Source organism: Denticeps clupeoides, chromosome 15 (assembly GCF_900700375.1).
Source record: "Denticeps clupeoides chromosome 15, fDenClu1.1, whole genome shotgun sequence".
Taxonomy (NCBI): Eukaryota; Metazoa; Chordata; class Actinopteri; order Clupeiformes; family Denticipitidae; genus Denticeps; species Denticeps clupeoides.
In genome coordinates, this window is record NC_041721.1 from 5,392,632 (window position 1) to 5,419,832 (window position 27,201).

The window sequence follows — 27,201 nt, forward strand, 5'->3', positions numbered from 1 at the left end:
ACTGAATCAATAGCGCATATTCCAGTTCATATACGGTTCTGAATCTAGCACACTCCGCCCTGAACCAACCCCACTTACTACCCCGAGTGTCTACATGGGGACTGTCCCTGAAACTAATGATTTTAAGGCTCTCTGGATAAGGCCGTCCTAATAAATGCTGTAAATTTAAATCTGTAAATGCTCAGTGAGAAAGTTCCCCTCTGTAACTACTGATTTTAAAGCGCTCTGGGTAAGGCCGTCTGGTAAATGCTGTACAGGTAAACTACTGATTTTAAGGCTCTCTGGGTAAGGCCGTCTGGTAAATGCTGTACAGGTAAACTACTGATTTTAAGGCTCTCTGGGTAAGGCCGTCTGGTAAATGCTGTAAAGGTAAATCTGTGAGGCGCTGATTTTAAGTACCCCTCTGCGTCCACCAGGGGCTGCTGTAAGCACGGCGAGCGGCCTGCAGCGGCGCAGCTCCAAATCGCTGACTGCTGCCCATTAGCATATCTTTCCTGCGCCAGCGGCGGCTGCTGTGGCGTTGGTCTGATAACGCTCTTCCTCTCTCTCTCTCTCTCTCTCTCTCTCTCTCTCTCTCTCTCTCGCCCAGCTCTACATCCCACCCCCATCACCCGCCATCTCGCTACAAGAGAGACTGATTAAGCAGGTACACAGGCGATATGCAAATAGCTGCCCTGACAAAAGCAGCTGCTTTCCGGCCCCCCCTCGACACACACACACACACACACACACACACCACGAAATCCGTCCACTGCACAGCTCCGCCATGCGGGGGGGATTGCGGAGGTTTGGCGGAACGATTAACAGATGGATAGACAGATTGATCGATGGATGGACGGAGGTGGATCCCTCCTCTCTGTGCTAATTTGGACGGTAGCAGCCGCTCCTTTCTGTTCAGTGTGAAAGAATTTGACACAAACACACATGCACACACACACACACACATCTAACTGTTCGTTCGTCGTGCTTTAGTCATGCCAGAACAGGAAATGAGGCTCAAACTCTCCCCCAAAGAAGGATTTTGCTGGACACTGCAGCACAGCACACGGTGACACAACAAAACGTGTCCTCTGCTTTTAACCATCACCCTTGGTGAGCAGTGGGCAGCCATGACAGGCGCCCGGGGAGCAGTGTGTGGGGACGGTGCTTTGCTCAGTGGCACCTCAATGGCACCTTGGCGGATCGGGATTCGAGCCGACAACCTTCTGATTCCTTTACCGCTAGGGCCACCACTTCCTACACAATGTATTCCAGCTCGCTGTCTGGCCCTGGGCTTTTCCACCCCTGCGTGCATTAGGGCCACGTGTCTGCGCATGCACATCCGCTCCTGGCTGCCAGGCGGGTGCGGAGGTAGACGGACGGACAGACTCTGTGTCCCTCGGCGAGAGACGGCCAGAGTGTTAACCTTGTGCGCATGTGCGTCTGTCTTGCGAGGAGAACCCGATTCCACACACTGCGATGCGGATGTCTGAGGAGCATCGATATGACCCACTGTGTGTGGGGGCGAGTTTCTGAACATTCGCTCTTTACTGGATCTGCTGCGTTTTTAGCCACAACATTCTTGGTTCTGTATTTCTTGCACTTTAAATACTAATTGTGAAGTAGGCGGCGAGGATAATGGTCAATTATGCAAAAACTGAGGAGAACTTTTTACAAATAGTTGGTAATTTATGCATGAAAATTAGCATGATGCATCACAATATGCGATATATATTCAAATTGGTTATATTGTGTGTGTGTGTGTGTGTGTGTGTGTGTGTGTGTGTGTGTGTGTGTCTGTTTGTTTGGAAGAGGGGTGTGAGACATTGCATTGTGAACCTAAAATGCCCAGAACCACAGTACCATCTAATTATACAGTAATGTGCAGTTTTGTTTTAGGCAGTAGCGAAACTAATTAAAGTTTTTATCTTAACTCTGAAGTAGTTCAGCAAGGGACCATCAGAAAGTGTAAAACACAAAAATAATCCTGATTAAAGAGTGCAAGTGTCACTAATGTCCATGCCAATATGTAGAGATGTGCTGGAAGAGGTCAAACGATCTCCTACAAGCACACATAATTCTGCAACAAATCAATATTTAATGCAAATATCGATTGGCATTTTGTCTGTTTTTGTTGCTATGTTAACAAAATTGATCTTAGGTATCTTAGGTACACAGTGGTTTGGTTTTCACTGGTTTATATTGGTGCCCAAAACCTTTGTATAGCCCTGTATATAGAACATACAATCAGGCTACTGTTCGGTATTCATTCCGAAGCCCTGCAAGGCAGGCAGATGTGGGTAAATTGGGACTTTGTCACTGACCTAAATGCCCGCCTATTGCATTTCAAATATGCATTGTGGTTTGGGGCTTAGCGCAACTAAATCTGGCACCAAGAGGATTGGCCCGTGAATGGCCTGGCCATGGAGAACCCCCTGAGATTCGAGCTTCACGTCCCTCCATCACTGGTGCAGCGTGTGTTTAAAATGTGCCTTTAAAAAAAACACGAATCAATAAGGAAAGGCATGTTGTCAGATCCTGCCATACAAAACAATCCAACAGCAAAACACACAATCCTGCACATGGCTTATGCAGGGGTTATGAAGTTAACTTCCATAAATTCCAGAAATGTCACATTTTCTGGAGTCTTTAGGGCAGCTTGACAGATGACACTAGTTTCTCCCTTTTCATACTTTTTTTTTTTCGTAGTCGATTCTTTGCATGGAAAATTGTTATAAATTTTATAAATGTGTTATTACGTGGGAAATATGTATCCCACTTGTGGGGCTAATCAATGATAATCTAATATTGTCTTATCTTTAGGACCGCGCTAGGATGAGAGAAGATAAGTGACAATGTATGACAAATTAGGGTGTCGCCAAAACGCCCCGTGGCCCGCAAATGGATAAAAAGCGGCTCGGAATTGTGCGCCTGGCCGCTGCGAACGCGGAACGTGTGGACTGGTCAACGAGGCCAGTCGTGATTCTCGAAAATACTTTTATGAAAGCAGCATCACCGTCGCATCACGACGAGGTTGCCAGTACCGCCGTTTCCACGCAGACTTTCTGCCGCTGTAGAAATATTAACGCGATAAAAAAAAAAAACAAATGCTCGTAAAAACTAAGTTTACTTTAAAAAAAAAAAAAAAAAAAAGGATGACTGTTGTGTGGGACCTTTTGGATTAGTATCAGCGAATCTGGACTCGTTTGGCCAGGCGGGGAATTGTCTCGGGCTTTTTTTTCGCACCCCCCCCTTGCGTCAAGATCTGGCAACACGGCGCCGGCGAGAACCCCGCGCGCGTTAAAGACGGCGATTTGCGCGCAGGTAACCGGGTCCGCGGCCAGAGGGGGACACACGGCATCCCGGATCTCCGTCGGGCTGGGAGGGGAGCGAGAGAGGGGGAGTTAAAAGTCGCGACGTCCTCCGGCGGGACGCGGCGCGTCATGTGCCACGGCCGTCCGGATCGCCAGCGCGCAGACCTTCGCCTCGACGCGCCGCCCGGAGAGCCGAGCGCAGCATGATAGCGGTCTCCTTCAAATGCCGCTGCCAGATACTGCGGAGGGTGAACAAAGGTACCGCGCACCGTCTCTACCTCTCCGCTCGTCGCTGTATGTGTGTGTATGTGTGTGTGTGTGTGTGTGTGCGTGCGTTAGTGTGTGTGTTTGTGGGATGTGAAAACTGCTGACATTTTCTCCTCCGGACGGGCTGCGCTGGTCCGGGAGGAGAGGAGAGGAGAGGAGCGGGGGGTTCGAAGTCCTCAAAGTGCGTCCGGTTGCCCCCAGCGAGCGTCGTGTGAATATTTATGAGACCGAAGCGCCGTGTTGCCAAGTTCACGAAATGCGCGTAAATTCGGGCCGTTTTAGTATCGTCGGCCACTTGTTTATTTATTTATTTATTTGTCTGCTTATTCTCGCACGCTGCTAGACAGACAGGCAACGGGCTAAATGTGACTCATGTTCCACGCGTATGTATAAATATATTCGTGTATGTGTTTTTAGGACGGTTATTATATCCGTGCTTCGATTTTTTTTTTCCATTCGCGGTATCTGGCAACACCGCCCGACCTGCGATTCACCGCCTTGACTGCTCCCGTTAATCATTCCAGGCGGATTTGTTCACGTCACTGGCCCTGGACGTGCCTTGAGTCCTCGGGTCCCCGCGGCACCACACGGTCCATCCGATGGCAGGTTTCTGACGTCTGTGTTCCGACCCAGGAGTGGAGGGGATAAGAAAACACCATAGATATTCGGGGGAACTTTAAACTGAAAATCATCTACCAACCAACCAAATATATAATCTATCTGTTTATTTCCCCTTGCTACTGTCAGCAACATGCATAAATGATTTCTGTACATTCTCATCTTTGAAGCAGTTCTACTTGGCATCAGTTGAAAGTGAAGGCCTTTGAAGGCAGGCGGCGCTCCTCAAGATCACAGCGCGGGATAGAACTTGACCTCAATATCTCAAGTCAACATCCAGATGCCAGCGTATGCATATGTTAACCTGGATTCGGAGACAGGCACGGCAGCCTGCAGTGATGGAGCCGGAGAGTGCTGCCTTATTGCATGTGTGTGTATGTGTGTGTGAATGAGCAATAGGAGGAGTTATGGCGCGACTCAGAGAACACCCAGTACCTGCACGTGTTTTATTCCATGCCCATGCACCATCCATCATCACCTCGGAATATATTCCTTATCATAACGGCTGTTTTACTTCGTGAACCCATGCTGGGTGTGTTTTACACTTAACGCCATTCCTAATGCACTGTAGATCCCACTGTTTTCTCTTTTGTTCTCATGTGGCCAGGACTCTATTAACCTCCGCACGGACCTCGGGGCCCCTAATTATTTCAAAAGCATTTCTCGGGAGTTCATTACTGAAGCCACAATGCTGAGAGCGCAGCGTCAATTACTGCGCTAACGAAAACTCAATACCCGACTACCTGCCCGACGCCCAGAAAACTCATCTGTGGCGGTACCGATCACTTAATGAGGCAGCGGGACGTTGCCGTTAATGCAGGGCTGTCATTAGATCTCTCATCTTCAAACTGCGTTACAGCCAATTTGCTGAAATATTCTGACCCACTTTCTGCGACGTTGCATGGGTTATAAAGTCCCATGACAATCTCATGTTGACATAATGCCTAAAAGAATCTGCCCTGTATATTAGAATGCATTAAAAAATCAAAACCCATTTGTGCTGTACGAACCTTTTGAAGTCATGAAGTGCAGAAAATGGAAACCTCCCGTGTGCTCAGCCTTAGTAGAGGACACTCAAGTGAGCTTTTAAAACCAGAAGTATTTGCATGAATTGTCCTAAAAAGTGCCAATCTCACTATTGTACTATTAGGGGTGTTGAAATTAATCGTATAATCGATGCATCGCGATGCAGACGTGGGCGATATTGCATCGTAGGGGTGTTGAAATTAATCTTATAATCGATGCATCGCGATGCAGACTTGGACGATTTTGCATCGATGCAGTGCAGAACATAATCAATAATATCATGATGACGTGGAATTCAATTTCAGCCTGATCTGGGAACAGCGCCACTCCGGGTAAGAGTTTTAAACTGCACGTATTTTGGACATTACACGTACCAAATATTACTGCTTTTATGTAATACAAAATGAAATAATACAAGGACCTCGGTTCCTCTGCTTGGTGGAGATGTCGATCTGCATCAGGACCGGGGCAGACGAATAACTCCGCCCACAACATAGTGCCGTGTGCAATTAAAGGAGAACCACCAGTATATATAACCGTTACAAGGTGAGTGCGGATGTAACAAGTTTTTCTGCTCTGGAGCTAATCAGAGAGTCCACACAGGCGCACGAGACCTTAACATCATGTGACCATGTAGAAAATGGCTGGGATGCATCGCGATGCATCGATATCGAGGCACTGCAAATCGTAATCGAATCGAATCGTGAGACCAGTGAAGGTTCACACCTCTATGTACTATGGATCTTGTGTCTGTTTAAAAGCACCATCCATTTGCATGATGGTTGATTCCTGTATCTGAAGAAGCTGGTTTCAGATAGGCTGAAGGTCCTTTGGTGACCTGTGCTGCCGGATGATGATGTTGCATTCACAACAGAATCCTGTTTAAGGGCAATATGGTCCAATCAAATGAGGTTTCAGCCTGAGAAGCCTGCAGAAGCCTGAATGTTGTCCGAGGTTCACATATGAGTGATTCAGGATCAAGTCAAGAAATATTTGGTATCACCAGCCCGCAACGATCTCAGAATCAAACCATTCCTCCAGGGCCAATGGAGCATTTTTTGCGATTTTTCCTTTTCCTTTGTCATTTAGCTGCCACTTACAGACCACCCAGGGTTAAGGGAGGTTTGAACTTTCGACCTTGTGGTCACCTGGTTAATGAAATGTGGTGTGGTGACCTGAATTGGGGCAGTGTTGCTCATAACAACAGATCGCTTAAGCAGTTGCCAAGAGGATCATCTTGATCTGAACCGGTACTGTCAGTTGTGTGGATGCGTTCGGTTGGGAAGCCTCCATTTCTTGGACAGAATAGAAGGGTATCAGATTTGTCACCTTGTACACTTAGCAGGTTCAAGTAAACATGTCAGGTGCAGGCCAGGAAAGGAAGGACCTGAAGCACCCTACAAAGTCAGGTTCCTGACGGGGCAACCTCAAAAATTACAGTGCGGTGGTAAGAGGGAGCTGTAAACGTACAGTTCAATCACTGGGACATGTAGCATGTGGCCTCGACTCTGGCAAGTAAAAACACATTAGTGGTGTCAAAGGAAGTTGTCATTTTTCACAGTTCCCGCCGGCCACTGAAATAATAAAATAATAATAACAATAAAACAGACCCGGCGCAGATCTTCCAAAGATTCCATAAAACATTAATAAAAAAATCATTAGGCAAAAAAAAAATATAATAATAATGCAATGTGTGAGTATTCCAAAATTGGAATTACTAGCCAATTTGTATATAATTATATAATGCTGAAAAACCAGTAGAAATTACTTTTGTATCTGAGTGTCTCCATCATAACCAACATTAACATAAAAATATTTATATATATAGTCCCATGTACTCCAATATGGAGTTTGTGTTATAGAGATGAGAGTTTGGTAGACCCAGCCGGAAAAAAATAATCACATAATTCCCAATTATAATCATCAATTTATTACAGTATAATAGAATGGTACAGTAAATAGAATATGGAAAATCGAATTTCACCCTGTAGATGGAAGCACAGTTATATGTGACGTTAGAAAGGACAGAAGCAATTTTGTCATTGAAATACATGGGCTGCAGCCAACCAGCGGGGGCGCTACCACTACATTCTGTTGCTCATTTGCTGAACGTTGACACGGCCGGGACGCTGGCTGCTCGTGCAATTCCTTGTGATAAAATATTGCTTGTATTAATATATCTGTGTGACATTTGGAAATACTGCACTCAATGATTCCATACTTCCACAGACAATAAGCAAGAGTTTCCCATGCATTATTAATGGCAACATCTCTGCAGGTGTGTCCCTCAGGACTTATGTCCATGAGCGCGTTGTCACTGCTCCCTCAATGAATATGAATGCATTGTGCAACATGGTAAGCCTTTTATTGTGTTGTATTTGTGGCATGCTAGTTCTCTACGTGTGTGTGTGTATGAATAGCTGTGTGCCGATTGATACGTCCACCGGCAGGAAACATCTGTGTGTTCTTGCAGCGGATTGCTAATCCATTCAGATGTGTGTTCCTCGTGATAGGTGTGATCCCCCACTCTCTCTCTCTCTCTCTCTCTCTCTCTCTCTCTCTCGCGTTATTGTTTGATGTGAACGTGAGAGCTCTCTGCTGGGTTAATGAGGGAGATTATCTGAATCCAGGCTGGCAGTGAGTCCACGGTAATGGATGGAAATCGCTGTGATAACATCAGCGATTGTGTTTCTCACACGCACTAATAGGGGGCTAACAGCGGCGCCTTTATCCGCCCCACTCGAGCCGGCCGTCACGGGCGTACGGGGCAACAGATTCCCGTCAGCATCCAGACTAAACTCAATCAAAGTGGCAAACGAGTCGGAAATTAACTTGAAATGGGACGGGGGGAAAAAGGGAAACTTAGCAAAGATAATTGAATCCTAAATAGATATTGACCTCTGGTTGCGCATCTCACTATCAGGGGTGCTGAGGTTCAGTCTGGGACACCCACAGTTTCTTCTTCAGTCTCTTCATTAACTCGCACCGTGGACGCTGTACGACAGCTGTACGAAATACAGCCCTGAGATAATAGTCGAAGTCACATTACAAAAATCTAGACTGTTGCAAACCTTCAACTTAAATTAAACAACGTTAATAAAACCAAATAAGAGCTGCTATATTTGGTTGTAAAGTTCCACGCCCACTTTCTACTTATTCACACCAAGGATTACTATCTGAGCAGAAACCAGCATAGCGCCATCTATAGGATCCTCAAACTCCTAAAACAATTAAACTCGCGCCGTTACAAAATGGGAAATATGAATCGATTTTTGTATCCTGTGTGAATCGATTTTGAATCGGTAGAGATAAAATCACGATTCCCTTTGTGAATCGATTTTTTTTTTGCACACCCCTAGCCATTACCATGTCACATCTCCTTGTGCTATTCCTCTTGCAAGCATGTTAATAACATCATGCTTTTCTGCTTCTTGAATTATCAGTTCCTCATTTTTATTCCCAGTTGTAGTACATAAATGTTTTAAATGATCTCTGCAGAGAACAAAAGAACTAGACTACAACTAGATAGAAGAAAGTTACTTAGAAAATTATGTCATTGGAACCCATGGGGATGGGTGGTGGTAGAAATATTACTGCAGCCCACCAGCAGGGGCGCAAGAGCTGTGTTGGTTGCACGGCCTGTCCCCTGACTCGTAATATTGTGATCGTCTGCCGTCATTCTTTACATTATTCCGTTTGCGTAAAGGAATGCCCCAATAAAAACAAAATGTTGTCGACTACAGTCGATCACAAGGAGCCGTCTGCTTTAAAAACGCGAAACGTTCGCCTGTTACGGAGCGGTCGAACGGAGTCTACGTGTGAGAAATTTGAGATTTCAGCACGCCATGGCCTTCACTTCTCCGTGGCCCGCCAGGCATGCCTTCAGGTGGGGGATGTCCGCCGCTGGGGCCCTTATTCCGACGGGCGGAGGGCAGGGCGGTGCCCGGCGCCGTTAACACGGGCAATAGTTTTTATTTCGGCCGACACCGGCCATCGATTTGCCGCCACATCTGCTGCGGTGTCTTTGCGTTGTGTGCGAGGTGTGTGTTTTCCTCTCAGGCGGGTTGTGTGTGTGTGTGTGTGTGTGGGTATGTGTGATAGAGCAAGTGGGAATGAGGCAGAACTTTGCTCAGGTCGAGCTCTTATCTATTCCAGTCAGGTTTCAGGTGCTGCAGAGTGAGCAAATGTGTGAGTGTGGGCAAGAGAGGAAATAAATCTGGTCTCTGTGTGTGTGTGTGTGTGTGAGAGAGAGAGAGAGAATTTTGTAGTTGTGTGTATCTTGGACAGATACATGGTTTTCCTCTTTTTGTGTACAGAGAACATGTGTGGGAAATGCGTTTTTACCCGTGTGTGTGTGTTAAAGAGAGACCGGTTGTGAAATTAATGTGTTTTTCTTTGCCGTGTGGGACCCTGTGTGTGTGTGTTTGACATTGTTCAGGTGAACTGGTGTGTGTGTGTGTGTGGATTCTGCAGTACCTGCTGCAGTAATGGCTCCTCTAATGGCTTTGCGCTTTGATGAGGATGTCCGTCATTTCCATTTTTTATTCTCGGACAGCTTACCCCGCAGAACGACCCCGGCGCCACAGCGCAACTGCTGTTTACCAAGCGCCCACCCTGCCCACCACATCAGCAAACAGTCCAGCGGGAGAAAAGCAGCACCTGCTGCTGCTGCTGAACCTAACATTCAGATAGATGCGCTGGGCCATTTGTGGGGGTGTGGGGATGCAGTATTTTGGGGTAAAAGGACCAGGACTGCATGAGCTCATTTATACCGTCGTCACGGCCATTCTGAGCCTGGGAACTGATCTGAGATCAGTCTTCTCCAGCCCACATCCTCATCCAATTCATTTCATCTGCTGGAGGATCTGATCCCGCAGCGCCCTGCACTTTATCCCGGCGTTACAGCTCCATCCCTCAGTCTCTGCTCGGGAAGCTCAATCCCACCATGGTCATGATGCCGGATTTAAAGAGGAGGGAGTAAGGAGGGAAACTGGCCAGTGAAATGAGTAAATGGTGCACGGGGTTGATCATAATCTGCGCTATATTATGAAATGTTGATAATACATGTTGCAGTGTTTTTAGCAGAATGTGAAAATAGTATAACTGCTATGGTAAGTTATGGTACGGTACGAGGCAACTTTGATTATTAGAGGTGATTGAAACTATCGATACAGCAATATATTGCAATATTTTACATGGTGATATTGTATAGATACAGGGACATCAAATATTGATCATCAAATTATTAATTTAATGTGATCCACATTGATTATACACAGCATCTTGTATATCACCTCTGGTTTTTACATTTTCAGTGAACTCTAGAATATCGCAATATGTACAGTATCACAATATATCACGATATAATCGTATCACGACCCATGTATCGTGATACGTATCGTATCGTGAAGTCCTTGCCAATACGCACCCCTATTGATTGTAATGAATTATATTCGGAGAAAATAAAACCAGCAAGTCTTTTTTTTTTATCAGTAAATGAGACATTTTTTACATTTACATTTACAGCATTTATCAGACGCCCTTATCCAGAGCGACTTACAATCAGTAGTTACAGGGATAGTCTCCCTGGAGCAATTTAGGGTTAAGTGTCTTGCTCAGGGACACAATGGTAGTAAGTGGGATTTGAACCCGGGTCTTCTGGTTCATAGGCGAGTGTGTTACCCACTAGGCTTCTACCACCCTACCACCTTTTACCTGCCCGGACTGTGTGTGCCGAATGTCCATTTGGCTTATATGAGTTGAAGTGAAAAAGGAACTGCAATGCGCACGTGGACGTGAATTCGCCAAAGTCACTTCTTTGTCGGAACAGCAGTACTGACAGCAGAGACAACACACAACCGCGAGTATTTTTAAGCTTTACAAAGACAGCTACTGTATTTTTGTTCTGAACGTATTTGGTTTTTTCTCGACTCCCAAGCGCTCGGCGCGCAAGTCGGGCATAGACGCGGGGATCTGCGGCGACGTGCTGCTGCTCCCCTGTGGGAGCCTACGCTGCGCCAGACGTCAGAGGCGATCTTCCGTTTCAGCCGATCAAAGCACTGAGGCCGTTTCGGTAATAGAGTCCATTATGTTTCCCATCAACATCCCTCGCTTTGGAGAAATTCGCCCGAACGCGATAGAAAAGGAAAATCGGCATTTTCCCCCCCCCGCTTCCTTCCCTGCTTGGTTTCCCCCCCCCCCATCTCTATTTTTCTTTACAATGGCGGTGACTCCCTGTGGTGCCTGGCTGTACCCTTTTCAGGGGATCGATTCATCAGGAGCCGGGCCAGCCCGAGACTTGGAAAAGGTTAGGGGTGTGTGATGATGCTGCCGGAGATATGAGGGACATTTTTAGTGCCTCATCAAACCCAATTAGATCCCCCAAACTCGCCGTGCCGCCCCCCCCAGAGGGCTGGGCCTCCTGCAGAGGTCCTCAGAGCCGAGATCTCCGCGCCCGTGAGAGGGATGAGAGTGCGTCAGAAGGATGCGTGTGCTGAGTGGGGAACAGGAAGATGTCGTGTTGGATTAAGATAATTGCACAGAAATATCACACCCAATTGGAGACACTGCCATCTGAAGGCAATCTACACACACACACACACACACACACACACACACACAAAAACGCATCACACTGCTGTGTTTCTAACACTGAGGATTAGTCTTTGGAATCCTCAGATTAGTTTGTGAATTACAGATGATTCCTAATATGAGAATGACTCTTAAAGGGCCAGTCTGACTTTATTTGTGTGTGGCACAGTTTATACCCTGCTATGTTTTTTCTAAAATTTATTTATGCAAATTTTACTGCATTTATGTTTGCAGGATTTACAGAAATAAAGAATCGTCACACGCCCCCAGGTGTAGCTCATCTCCTCAATCGATTTTTTATTTATACAGTGAAAAGCAATGGAACAGCAGCACAATAACACAAGAGAGCAAGCCAACTCTCTGAAAAAGAGATAAAAACTTGAGAGGAACCGAGGCTCAGCAAGGGGAACCCATCCTGGGACGTCCAATGAGATTAATGCAGGACATATGGTATGCAGAGTGGAGTGCTACGAGGTGACGTAGCATTTTAGAGTTCCGCTCGATGACTATCGGGAGGCCTCGGCAGATGGCTTTTAAGGGATAAAAAGCCATTTCCCTCCATTCTCTAACACTCCTGATACCCCTTGTACAAATAGTATGTCACAAACATGGCCACGCCCACTACCAACACCAACATGCCAATGAGACTGATTCAAGATTTGGCCTTCCACTTCGTCTCCTGAGTGCTAAAAGATTTAACACTGGCCATGTGACTGTTGCACAGCACCTCATTGGCCGTCCGTTCTTAAGAGCCTGGTCCACTTTCTCCACTTTTTAAGATGGAGGCATCATGGAAATGGCACAGAGTCGCGGAGTCCCAGGAGCCCCCACTCCCTCAGAGGCAGCGTAATTGAAACACTGGCAGCGGATGAAACTCGCGTCTCCTCCAGATTTCTCCCTCTCATCTGCAGCGATGCTCCTGCCCTCTGCCAGGCGGCCCAGAGCACTCGCCTTGTTGTTTACTCTCGGCAAACAAGGAAATAAATAAAAACTCCCCCAGGAAACCAGAATAAAAGCAGCACAGTGCCAACTAATCCAGAGACTCCATGGGGCTTTCTGCTTCCCGCAAACAATCCACTGACCCACGGGCAGAAACCGAGGGGGAAGTAAAGACAAACTCTCCCCAGTGTCGGATGGGGTGGGACGCTGTCATTTTCAATCCTTCGTATTGGAGAGGACGAAGACTTCATCTCCCCTTTTGATTTCCTCCTCCAACTCCTCACTCTCATCCTCTGTCAGCCAGTGTCATTCACATATAATGCTGATTATACACACACACACACACACACACACACAAACTACGCCACAGTAGAAACACTGCGCTCAGAAAACAGGGCCTCCATTCAGCACCGAAATGGGTAGAGTGTTTGATGGTGGAGGGCAAATTTACCCACAATGCATATTAATGATATGCGCTCCTTGCATGTAACACACACAGGACTTTTTGAGGACACAGTAGAACAATTAACAGTACAATTAACCATACTTTCCTAAGTCCATACCTATCCCTACATGTACATTTAACCTTGTGAATCAAACACACACACACACACACACACACATATCCGATATTTTTATATATTTTAGTCGATATAAAGTAGTATGTTTAGTAGTAGTATGTTTAGTATGATATAAAGCAAATCACTGTCATACCACCTTTTTACTCTCACTGATCTATCTAAAAAAATATATATATAATTTTTTTATTTTGTCAGAAGTGCGATAAATGAAAAATATTTAAATAAATATATAACAAACTAAACGGTTCTGACCAGAATTTCTTTTATCAATCCATGATGAGGAGTCCATGGATGGAGCCATGTCCTGCCAGGTAGGAGCCAAGTGGTAAATAGATCCGTTAAATCTAACTGATTTATGATTTCTGAGGAAAGATAAAGCTAAAAAAAACGAAAGTTTAAGTTAAAAATAAATGAATGAAAATCACTCAAATCAATATAGTACGTTTTTTTTAAATAATTTTTGTTATCGATCTGAACAGTTTAAGTGTCCAGTTGAGGATCCTATTATTTTTGTTAATAATGTAATCTGGAAATACAATTAAACTGATTAACATACCAATAGCTGAATGAAGCAGGTGCCCAAAGCACTGCAGTCGTGTCCCCTTGTTTATTGGTGTGACCTTCACTGTATTTGTTCCACCGTCAGTTGTGATGCAGACTTGTTTGTCTTCGCTCAGTCCCCAGGATGCAAGTCAGTCCTTAAGTCAGTCCTTAGGCAATAACTTCGCCTCTATGGTCTTCTGGAAAGTAGGCAGTTTGAAGACATTTGCTTCTATGAAAATTCCAATCATTGTCCATAAGTTGGGCAGACTCAAACTTGGCTCAGATGTGAGACTTGACCACAAATCCAATGTAGCAGCGAAGAAGGACACAAATTGTAGCTCGGGAATTGCCGTCTGAGAGATGTTTACAGCCAGGGAGTTGGTAACGTGAGTCAATTACATTAATAAGTCGTATAAATCCACCGTTTTCCACAGTGCTCAGTGGCAGTGCTCATGTCCTTTGCAATAAAACCTGCTGTTGCATTTTCAGCATCTCTGTGCATCTTCGTGTTTTTGTCGTAAGGCGTGGCGCTGGCGAAAGTCGGAACTATAGTCTGTTGCTGGAGCGCAGGTATCACGCTGGTTGCTTTAGGGTCCATGCATGGGTCTGAGACTGCAAAGTTTTACATTGAGCGTGCTTCAAGGGATGGCACGGCATCAGATGGTGAAAAAGATTCGTGGTATCACCGGACTTTTAGGAGCATTCTTTAGACACGGTGTGCAGTGCGCGCTTCTCTGCTTCTTGTCAGACTTTAAATAGCCAACATATCTTCAACATACAGAATTCACTTTTATCAACAATGTCCATGCCTCTTGAGCCTCCGTTGGGTTGTATTAGTCTGAATGTGTTTATATGTCATCATATTTGCCGTTTCTCGCTCACTTCTGCTACTACTGTTTGCGGCTGCTGTACCAACAGCTTTGGCACCACACACACACACACTAATATATCAAACTTTGATTTTGTTATGGCCATTTTGGATTTGATTGATCCTAATACCCATGTTCAGAAATAAAGGAACGGCACCAAATCATCCCTTCTGCCACTCAGGTGTGTTTCCTTTTTAGACGTTTTTTTTTTTTTCTCTCTCATGTGATTGACAGCCGAACGCCTGCTCTCTAACATCCATCCACCTGTCAGGATGCGGAGGGTGAAGGTGTTTTGAAGAGCCTCACCGAATAGTCGCCGCAAATAGCAGTGAACTGGTTGTTCTCCACACTCAAATTAATGACAACCATTGATTAGTGTGCATGACAGAAAGCTTCATTTGCTGATTTTCTGTCATTTAGAATAATGTGCAGAGGTTTGCTGTTATTTATTTATTTTACGTTTAACTTCGCTGAATGTCATTTCCACCAGAGTCATCAGGATGTGTTTCCAGACAATAGAGAAACCCGACAACATTACATTATCCAGAGCGCCTTACAACCAGTAGTGACAGGGACAGTCCCCCCTGAGACACTCAGGGTGAAGTGTCTTGCTCAGGGGGACAATGGTGGTAAGTGGGGTTTGAACCTGTGACTTTATAGCCAACCCCCTGGGCTACTAACACCAATAGATGTGAAAATGTTTTTTTTTTTTCTGCCAGAGGTGGTAGAAAAGTAAAACCACACAGATGCATATTCAGGCATCAGGATGGCCACAGCAGTAGCTGAAATGAATCTTGTAAGGACCTCACCCTCAGTTCCATGAATTCATTTAGTTGGTTGATATGACAGATTCCAATACTGATGATTTCCTCCATAATTAATAAATTAAATCAGCATCATATTACTCATGTTGTGAATATGAAACTCATATATTTATATTTAGGTCTGTCCTCAACATGCTTTATCTATTGGTGCTTCATTATATGACACTTCATACTGCGTATTCGTATTTCATTCTTTAAAAATGCTGCTAATTTTCTATAATAATCCATTTTTTGTGTCTCTCAGTGAGTGGGACATTCAGTCCCAGGCCTACTATGAAATACATTTAAATTGCATCTCCATGCATGAGACGCCGGATAATGTTATTCTGCAGATCTCGGAATGAGAGATCGTTTCCAGGGCAGGCGGCCAGGCTGTGGTGGAAGATAGAGGGGAAGCTCAAGCAGGCTCTGGCCAATTAGCAGCACTAATTGTTCAATTAAGTGTCTGGGGAATCAGAACTCCACACCAGAATTTTGAGGGGTTCGGTGTGGCTGCATTAGTAATGAAGGTCTCCTTCAGAAGCCTTGGATCGCTTTCATTTGCTCCAAGGTCAAAGCATCACATTAATCAAGAACGTCTCATGAATTTCAGCAGGGTCCAGAATTTGACGATTGGCCCGTTTTTTTTTTTGTTTTTTTTTACGGGATCTCAGAGGTAACGCTGAAGGTCTCTGCTGTCTCTCCGGAGACGTCCGTAACACTCAAGGGAAAGAGAGACAGAGGGAGGGATGCCACGTTGAGAAGCGCCCCCTAAATGAGCGCGCTCCCTGTCTGATGTTCTCATGCTCGGTAAATTGCTGCCGACGAGGCGGGGGCTGGGTGTGTTGCGACCTACAAATGCAGGCGGCATGCGAGGCTGCATCAGCAGGTCTGCCCTATTCACCGTACGGCCGCTCAGCACGCATGGACTCGCGGCGTCCGTACCGCGTGCGTGTCTGCTGGCCAGCGTTTCTCAGCCGGACGTTCTACAGTACGTCCAAAAACAGGGACGGGCCTCAGTTGTGCTTTGGCTTCTAGCTGTGTGCTTTTTAGGAATGAAATATTTAAGCGGCGGTATTATCAGACCTCCAGGAATCTGTGCTGTCCAGGGAACCGTCAGGAAGGATGGACCGACGTGAGAAGGTGCACGGTTCCAAACAACAGCTGGTCACAGGTCTGATGGGTCCATCTGGAAACCATGCTTCTCGAAGCAATTAACGTTCCAGACAGCAACAGTCACGCTCAGGGAACGTTTTGGGAACATGTCGGGCGTGACTGCCGATGCATTGTCCCTCACCGAGGTCCATCCTCCAGCAGCTTCTTCTGGTTTAAATAGGTGACTCTTGTCCTTGGAGCTGCATGAGGAGTTGCATCGATCTGTTTACACACACTGAAATAGCCCGCTGCCTTCTGTTAAAGCCGCTTTTTTTTCTCCTCTTTTTCATGAACTCAAGGACGTCATGTTCTCGTATGTACATACTTACTGTGGAGCCTCTGATAGAAGCAGAGAACGAGTCAAGTTGCACTAATGTGCTTCTGTCTAACAGAGAGTTTCTTATGATAAAGACCCGTCAATACCAATTTCTTTCACTCGCTTATTTTCCATAAATGCATAATCCTAAACAAGGTCACGGTTAATCAAGGCCAGGGACACTGGGCAGCCCAGCGCAAGCTGCACACAAATGCACTCACTCTCACGAACAATTCAAAAACATCAGTGCACATAGAATGCATGCCTTTGGATGGTGGGAGGAAACCTGAGAACCCAGAGAACACAGGGAGAGCATGCAACCTCCGCACGCACAAGCTCTGGACTGAGATTTCAAACTCACAACCTTGCAGGTACGAGGCCACGATGCTAACCACCGCGCCTTCAAACTGACAAGTTAAATGTGGCAGAGTTGGTTTATCTTAAATCTTCTTTCCTTTTTCTGCTTTGATTCAGAATTTCATTGCAATTCATCTTCATTTTTTTAAAGCTGTACTTCATATTGATCAGTCCAGTCATTAATAGGATACTGGTGTGATTGTGGTCAGTGCAGGCCAGGCTTTATTCCAAAAGCTTGCTCTAATGCAGGGTGCACTTGCTCTTTCTTTAAAGTTTCATGCACCACTTATGCATTGTGTGTGTGTGTGTGTGTGTGTGTGTGAGAGAGAGAGAGAGAGAGAGAGAGAGAGCACTCTGGATCTCGAGTGATGTCAGCGGGCTGAGTGGACAGTGTGTACCCGCTGTCTGAAAAGCCTTTTCCCCTGAAGGGACCATCAGTGATTTCATTCTGCAGCTAAATACAGACCTGAGGGTTGGTTCTGGGTTTTCTTTAATATGCTACTCTAGCACTTCTGTCTAAAAGTTCTTCTTCCTTTTTTTTTTTTTTTTTTTTTTTTTTTTTACAAAAAGGCACGTAACAACTCTTAGTCCACTGGGCAACGGTGCAAAAAATTAATTTACACATATTGCAACAAATATGCGTAATGTTAAAATGCATGAGTGGACATAACAATGCACTCAATTTGCCATCCAGTTGATAGTTTTGAGTGCAGACCGATTATGATTCAAAAGATTTTTGGGGGCAAAATTGCAACAGAAATTGAATTTTATTTAATAAATCGCTACGATTAAATGGACTACATGTTGCCTGTGTGGCTGGATGGATGCTGGGACCAGTCTGGCATCCCTCACCGCAATAACTACACTCAGGGCATTGTGTTTCCTGCCTTTTACCAATGAAATATTGACAAATAACTTTAATTACTGCTGCTTCACAGACGAATGCCGTTTTAACGCACACCTACCAGCGAATCGGTATGAAGTATTCATCCAAATAATTCATATAAAATGATATCAGCCAGTTCATAAAATGAACTGCAGGTCCAAGGTCGGGTTTACTTCCTTTACTGCTGGTGGTCACCTTGTGGTCCATTCTTCGCCGCATTTGATCGGCTTGTCAGTTGCGTATATGCATTGTGAGAGAAATGAGAGAAATCACGTGGCAGGATATCACTCATCACTCCGAGTGCTGTTTCCCGCGGAGGAAATGGATCCTACGCAGAGCGCTTCAGCCTCTGGGCTTAAAATGGCTTCGTTATTGATAACAAAGACTTCCTGATATAGGCAACGCGAGCAGCAGGGGCGGCAGTGGCCTGCTTCCTGCCTGTTTTTCTCCTGTGAAGTGCCTGCCCTCCAGCTCCAATTAAGGCGAGGATTAGCGTGATCATGTAAATATAGGTAAAGTAGGGCCATTGCAGATTGCCTTCTGAAGCTGCTATGAGATGGTGATTAATGTGATTAATGGGGGTGTTCATGTGCGCATTCTGTTTTCCATCAGGAACTACATGCGCTACGTGTAACACACTTTCTGTCCCAGATTCATTGCTGATGCGCCGCTGTTTTTCGCCCAAGGGGGGGTGGATACGGATGAGTGTTTGTTGTGGGAGTATCCCAGTATTCGAAGTGTCTCATTGGCTCTCAATATTTTCCATAGGCATTCGTAAAGCCTGCGTTCACTCGCCTGTAATCGTTTATTCGCTTGCTACAGCCTTAATAGCGCAGTAATTTAATGAAGCAACAAGCCGTGTCATCTTCAGTTGACTTTACGATATTTTAGGAGGTCGTTTAACCCTTTAACACTCCTAGGACATGCCTGGGGGCGACCAGTCCTTGTATTTATTACATATGAAGGAACTTTACATATAAAGGAAAAAAGGGGCCAGTGGCTGAAAATTGAATGTTAATTTCACAAAGTAGACCTTTTTGCAGTAATAAAGAATTTTAATGCACAAGATGCAGGTGTGATGTGATCCAGCCAATCAGACGCATTATAAAATAACACAGTATCATGTAAAGAATTGATGATGTATGGCTCAATCACGGGACTTTATTAGCGTTCGTTTCTGATTGATTGGGGTCACGGGTCTGAAGACTGAGATTAATGAGTCACGAATACACATCTTTCCTTCATAATTCTGTCTTCCTTTTCCGACCCGCTGGTTTTGAAAATGCTTCAGATATAGAGTTGTTATGGATATTAGAGTGTGTGGAGTGACTCATCATTATATTTTTCCGCCGCAGTGAAGCGTCCTGCTTTGGGACTGACACACAGCCCGACCTAAAAAAAAAAAAGATGAAAATTTAGCCGCTTTTAATCCCAGTGAGGTTCGCCTCACCACCCCGACACACGCACACGCAGAAAGAAGCTGCCAGAGAGCCCGGGTCTCTCTCTGTGTGTGTGTGTGTGTGTGTGTGTGTTATAAAACAGTCTGAGCTCATGAGTAAAAATAAGGGATCCGTCATTCACTACACACACACACACACACACACACACATAGTGCGCAGCTTTTATCTAGGCAGCTGCAGGGTTACAGCTCCCACCGTCTTTGTGCCTCACTGTGATGTCAGTGGAAGTACTTTTATTCTCTCTGTTCCCCAGCAAATATTCATTTATCATTCAAATGCCACATATGGCCATGAAGTATACAATATGGATAATACACATTTATATATGACAACTGGGAAATGGTGTTTGAGTGAGATGCACTGTGGTGTGTTTATCTTGATGACAGAATGGTTTGACGTGCAGCTTAATCGAGCATTGTGTGTGTGATCGGCCAATCTTTACTGTTAAAGACGACCTGTTCATCAAACTCGGCATGTCTAATCTGTCACAATGTCCTGTTCACAAATTAGCCTCATAAAATAACGTATAATAATGTTATTAGTGTGCTAATCACCAGCATCATTTTCTCGGATAAAACCCCTCCCTGTCAGCGTATGTACTAATAATGGTATAATATTAAAGCATCTGAACACAGCGGGAAAGCTGAGCGGCAACTCAATTAATGGTACTTCAATTATTCCTGCAAAGGACTTTTTGACAGATCGTTCTATTGATTTGCTATATTGTGCAACACGTGGTAATTATGGCTGTATGGTAGGAACCAGTTCAGCCCATACAGCAATAACCATTAATTGTTTGGGTTGCTACGAGTACGGGTGCAGATAGGCTACTGTTTTTCTATCCCTTTTCCAGAAGAATTACATTTAATTACTGACATTGCTTTTAGATGATGCCTTGCCCAGCATCGTGCACAGGATGCAAGTGGGAGCAAGTGAGGTTTGAACCTGTGAGCTTTGCGGTAATCTGGTTTGTTAAAATGAATAGAAGCAGTTAGAAAATAACAGTTACTATGAATATTTTAATAGGGCTGCATATATGTATATATATATATACACACACACACACACACTCATATATATATATATATATATATATATACACACACACACACACACACTCAATTAATGGTACTTTAATTATTCCTGCAAAGGACTTTTTTATATATATATATATATATATATATATATATATATATATGATTTGGTGACTCAAACGCTCTCTCAGCCTCTTTTGGTTGAAGTTCTGAGTTTTGTAACCAGGAGTCTTCTTTAGATTTACACATACAACACCTCTCCGAAGCAGTTTAAAATGTCCATCATCAGACATTCCCTCATTTGGTTCACTAGGACCCGATCTGTAAATATCGTTATCTTAATAACTCTGAATCCAAACAATTTCTTTAAAAATATATGTAAGAGACCTTTTAAATCTAAGTAAAAAGGAAGGTTTTTAGCTTTAGTTTGAGTTCATTCCACCACGTACTCTCGGAAGAGTCTAGATGAACGCTATCCTAGTACCTTGAGAGATGGTGGTGAGCAGTGCCGGAGGATCAGGGAGGTCAAGGTGCAGAGCGAGGAATGATGAGACATCTCAGGTAGGACGGTGCTGACCCTTCCTTGGCTCTGTATTTTAAATTTGCAGGAAGCCAGCGGAGGGAACGTAGCGGTGGGGTGGGGTGGGAGAATTGCGGGAAGGTTGAAACCAAGTTGTTGGGAGTGTCGCAGTGTTCTGGATCAGCTGGAGAGGTCAAGCAGCACTAAGAGGGATACCAGCCAGGAGCGAGTTACAGTAGTCTAGTTTGGAGATGACCTGAGATTGGACACTGTCACGCTGGTTTGACATGGCGAGGCAGTAGATCTGGAATGATGGCGACGAAGAAGGATGCATACGCACGACGTCACGAAACAGGGGTTTAATACGTTTAATACATTTAAGACAACAGGACAGGGGAAACATCACCAGACAACCAGCTCAACAAGTAACATTTTTATTGTTTCACTAAACTTTTTTGTTTTGTTGTGACACGGTGACACAACAAAATGTGTCCTCTGCTTTTAACCATCACCCTTGGTGAGCAGTGGGCAGCCATGACAGGCGCCCGGGGAGCAGTGTGTGGGGACGGTACTTTGCTCAGTGGCACCTCGGAGGAACCGGCAACCTTCCTGCAGTGCCTGGAAATGGCGATTGGTGTAAACAGTGCTTTAATTAATTTTTTTTGTCATGACTTCCTGTTTGCGGCAAACATCCTGGTTGGCGAATGGTGTCGATGACATAATTTCCGCGAATGCCCCCTCAACTTCTACAGGCCGCTCTCCTCCTTGTCCCGCCTCTCTCCTCCTCATTAGCATTTAAAGCTACAGACACAGAAATGGCGTGTCCTGGGGAAACCTCATTGTGGGACTGGACAAAAGTGGCTGTAATTCTGCACCACGGCTGAATTTTGGAAAGAGACTTCAAATATAATATTAAGGGACACTGAGACCGATATAAAAGCAAAAAATAAAATGAAATTTGTGTCAGAGGACCTTTAACCCCTTGGTGAGCAGTGGGCAGCCATGAAAGGCACCCAGGGAGCAGTGTGTGGGGACCTCAGTGGAATTTGAACCCGCAACCTATCAGTCGTATATTTCTTGTATATCTGTGAGATGATGGTGCCTGGTGTGAATGTAGAAGAAGCCGCCTGACTGACCACCACCGTGTTCCCTCACCTACGTCTCCTCGCTGCTCCCCAGCCTGCCTGCTACGCCTGGCTGAGTGTAGTGTGACCTGACAGGATGACAGTCCTTCCTGCCTCCATCTCTCGCTCTCTCTCTCTCCTCTCCCCACGCACACACACACACACACACACACACACTCCCCTTTTCTCCCTCTCTGATTTAACTCACTCTTCCTCTTTCGGCCGCAGCACATTTCCCTTCCTCCGGCCCGGCTTGTCCGCTCACTTAGAAGGAGTCTTCTGGATTCTTCATCCTCTCACACACTTAAACTCGCACACACACACACACACACACACACACACACCGCTGCTTCCGACCTGGACTGCTGCTGTCTGCGCTGGGTGGAGCTCGCATCACCCATCTTTCCTCCGTAGCGAGCGGTGAGGAGAATGCTGCCGTGGTGACCTCAGACCTCCTCTGGCACCCCGGGACCGAGGTGGACTCGGGCCGGATCCCGTTACCGGCCCGGGGAGGGGCGGGGCTTGTGCGAGCCCGGAGTGTGGCGGCATGGCGTTCCTGTGCGGCGCGTCGCAGGTGTTTGGCTACGACGCAGGTGAGGTCGGATGGCGCTGCGCGGTGTGACTCAGCGGCTCGCGGTAATTGTTTTAAGCGAAGAGCGCCGATGGTAGCGGCGGCTGTGATCCACACTGACAGCAGTTCAATGGATGTGTGACTGATTTAATGGCACATTGTGTGTGTGTGTGTGTGTGTGTGTGTGTGTCAGCGTGTGTGGCCTGACATTTCTGTGTCAGGTCATTAAACACACGTGATCGCTTTTCATTTTACCCCCCTACCCCACGACCCTGATAACAGAGAGGTGGGATGTGACAGGGAACGGTGGAGGAGGGATGTAGAGAAGATGGAGTGTGGATCTGGGTGGGTGGCTGGGACTCTTGGTGACAGTGTGGCTTTGGAGAAGGATGGAACGTGTGTGTTTTCAGGTTCTTTCATGCACATATGTCAACAGCCTGTGCTGTTTTGCTGTCCTTGTTTGCCTTTGTGCATGAGAATATATCTGTGTGTGTGTGTGTGTGTGTGTGTGTGTGTGTGTGGGCATTTAAGCTGTGGTAGAGGTCCCAGAAACAGGTCAGTTGGCTGCATATGTTGAGCTCAGGTGTTGAATTAAACCCCCTCTGTGCTCACTGACTCTCCCCCTCCCTCTCTCGCTCTCTCTCTCTCTCTCACACACACATACACACACACACTTCAGATATATTCAGATCACACAGCTCAGAGATTGAAGGAATTTGTTAGGAAGGGGCTTTTTTCTTGTGTAAATGTGTGTGACATGTATTCTCAGAGCGCTTTCAGTGAGGTACCCACGTATTGTGTTACTCACACACACACAAACACGCAGGGTACTTGAATCTGTTTTAAAGCTACCTTCCTGATGTATTTCCCAAGCTGCTTCTTCTCTCGATGACACGTGTTTAAACGCAAACAAAATCTTTCATAAATTTTGTTGAAATGGAAGGTTTGTCATGGCAAGGCAGTACATTCTGGAACGATGGTTGGACATGGCAAGGAAGAAGGACGCATACGCACAACGTCACGAAACAGGGGTATAATACATGGCGAACAGGACAGGGGAAACACCACCAGACAATGACCCGACGGAGAACAGACACGAACAGGGCAGCTTTACACAATCACACACAGGTAAAAACATCAGGAAACATAATAACACAGGACCAACATGAAACTCCGGTCCGAATCCTGGACCCGGAGTTGCCCCTTCCGCACTGGATTATGGCATTGTTAAAGTCAAGAAGTTCAAAAATTATGCCCATGTGGCTGGTTTTACAAATCTATGAATTACTGCTGCAAGCATCAGTGGCAGATGATAGAACGACGCTGCTGGCAATCAAAAATTAATTTTCACAATATGCCCACAAACACTTACACTTATCAGCCAGTATGGTGGTTTAACACTGGTGTCAGCACCATACATTTTACACTGTACTAGGGGTGTGTATTGGCAAGGGTCTCACGATACGATACGTATCACAATAAGATATAAATGCTGATATTTGATGTCCCTGTATCGATGCAATATCACCACATAAAACATTGCAATATGTTGCACGAAATCGCACGAAAAACACGTTACGTTCGTACAGGCAAGACTTGCCTCAGGCAACGTTGATGTCTTACACACGAACGCACTCAGCGAGATGAAATATATTAAATCTGCTACACACATGCAGTAAATCAGGCTGTGGTGCAGATGGCTGCGGGTGGATGACAGACAGACAGACAGGGGGATGAGTGTTTTAATAAGAGGCCGTCCGCCTACTACACGGATTTCCTCTGACCCGGGGGTCACCGCTCCTTCCAGCCGCCCTGGAAAGTGTAAACACACACAGACCCCACGCGTGTGCATCCGTGTGTTTTCACGTTATTATTCAGGGAGATTAATGTGCTGTTTCTAGATGGATTACATGGAGTCTGCAGGGGTGAAAGCGGATCGTAGTGATCTTACGTGGCGGGGGGGACTGTCTGGTGGAGCGGAGGTGGTGAATTTGAACGAATAAGGCACACTTGTGAGGTTTGATAGTAGTGAACTGAATGGGGGATGTGCAAATGCAGTGTTGCCAGATCCAAAATGTTGAAGTATTGTACCAGCATTTTAAAATATTTGTACACACGTAATTTCTATTGAGACGTTGCTCAGAAGATCTGCTTCACTAACAAATATCATCACAGATTGTGTATATTATAGCGTATAATGCAACTTGTACCTACAGAACATTTGTAAAAACCACCTCTGGGCAGAACAGCGCCTCTACATGTGTGGAGTAGAGGCCACATGAAAACAGAGATCTGTACCTTGACATGCTCGTGAAATAACTTAAAATGAAGGGATGAAGGAATGAAAGTCATCGTATATTATGGGATTTTTGGAATTATTGACTGTGCATCGTAAAGAGGGTAAAATTATGGTAAAAATATGACAATTACTGTATACCTGGCAACAGTGTGCAACAGTGTAGATATATTTGGCCAATGAATAAAGTCCATTCACACTTTAAAATTATTTAGGCCCATATCTGATTTGTGTGTTTGCACCAAGTTTATGCTTGTTTATGCACTGGACGCAACGCTAAAGGGTGACACAAAAGCAGCCCTGCGCTTTATCACTTTGCAACTCATGAAGGGTTCCCAAAAAAATCGGCGTTCCGTGGCGGATAATTGGAAGGGCCGTCATTGATCTTTGAATCCGATCAGAAAATATTGGACACTAGTCACCTTTTTTACACTTTCATTTTCAGATCAAATTTGTGTCATATTTAAGGAAATTGACATTGGCTTGATTGTGTAAACATTGGTAAGGTTACTATTCGAGTATAGTTACAGTGTATAACTCTAACTTAGTGTGTATTCCTCTGCTTACAGTTTGCCATTCTGTTTATTGTATTCTAGACTAATTCCATTTAGTTGAACACTGGGTCCCAAGTATAACTTTCCTTAAAATGGCGCAGTGGTGGTAGTAGTCTAGTGGGTAACACACTCGTTTTGGTCTACTGCAGAGGTGCAATGTTTGTTGGAAATTTGGGCAGATGAGAGCATACAAGAACAGCTGGACAAAACGCATAAAGTCTCCGATATATTTTGCAAAATCCGCGATTATCTTGTTCATCAGCTGGAACCTTGCAAACCTCCTCATACGAGCAGCACGACTGCAAGAAAACGTCCGTGCCGCAAAAGCGACAGACCTGTTTAGCAACAGACTGTGAGAGGGCTGTGGACCACCGCGGACCAAACGACTCAGTAGTAGCCACAAAGTGACCAGAGCGATGGACTCCATTGCGATCAGCGAGAGCGCCGCTGTTCCTGTTTATCCTGAAACCCCGCCCACCACAATGACGTAAGCGTGCTCCGGCACGAATGCTGAAAGCATATGTGAGTTCAGGCCAGAGGGGGAGTGGGGAGGGGGGACAATCGTACTCGGGCCCGGTTCACGGCAACCGTGCCTAGTGTGAGTACACCCTTAACCCTAAATTACAGGGGGGACTGTCCCTGTAACTACTGATTGTAAGTCACTCTGGATAAGAGCGTCTGATAAATGACTTAAATGGAAATGGAAATGTAAAACGTCTCTGCGCATTCACAACCAGAGAGCGCCATCTAGTGGTGCTTACTTATATCACACTGAAGGGTGGGATCTGTCTATTTTTGATGCACAGATAATTCAGTGTGAATCCTGACACTTTTTGTTTGATTGACCTCTCCTGGCCACCAAACCTCCTCCATGTTGTTGTCACTAGATAGAAGAAGGTTCCTCACTTCTCTCTTTTCACTGCCATGAGATTCCTCAGCCGTTTGGAAGCTGGCCTGAAAAAATCTTTTCTTTACAACTAACGCTGCCCTAGTTGATGGCCATTTCGAACCAGGTATCGGCTGTGAGCTGAAGAAGTCAGGAGGCTTGTGCATAAGAATCAGATAGCCTGTGTAGGTATCTGGCAGGGTTATTCCTGCTGTTAATGGAGGTCGGTGAAGCTGAGGATCACAGGGCAGAAGAATGCATGGAGGCCCTGGCAGCTGAATGTGAATTAGGTTAGCCACGGCCTGCTGAGCTCTGCGGGACGGTGCTCTCCTGCGAGACCGCAACGCGTGTGGGGAATATGGAGCAGCCAGCGTTTCTTGGGATTGTACTCCAGCGTTGGACGTGGTGAGTGGGGAGGGTGGGGTTTGTGGCTGAACGGCATCAGGGGAACGTACAGGTAAAATTCCCTGGAATGTTCAGATTGCTGTTGCTATAGAAACAACACCACATTT

At 45.5% G+C, this 27,201-nt stretch overlaps 1 protein-coding gene across 12 annotated transcripts in view; it reads left to right on the plus strand.

The window, feature by feature from the left end:
- The window catches only part of grip1 (glutamate receptor interacting protein 1), a 239,009-nt gene that overhangs the window by 148,981 nt on the left and 62,827 nt on the right, over positions 1–27,201 (plus strand). Inside the window, exon 1 of one of the 12 annotated variants that reach the window (XM_028954021.1) lies at positions 3,271–3,551. The exons of 9 other annotated variants lie outside the window; for them this stretch is intronic. In XM_028954021.1, coding sequence (XP_028809854.1) covers positions 3,497–3,551 — 55 coding nt within the window. In that variant the 5' untranslated portion in view covers positions 3,271–3,496. Of the gene's footprint in view, positions 1–3,270; positions 3,552–22,828; positions 22,976–27,056; positions 27,095–27,201 lie in introns of those variants that run through there. 2 more of the 12 variants (XM_028954024.1, XM_028954027.1) reach the window with 2 other exon arrangements.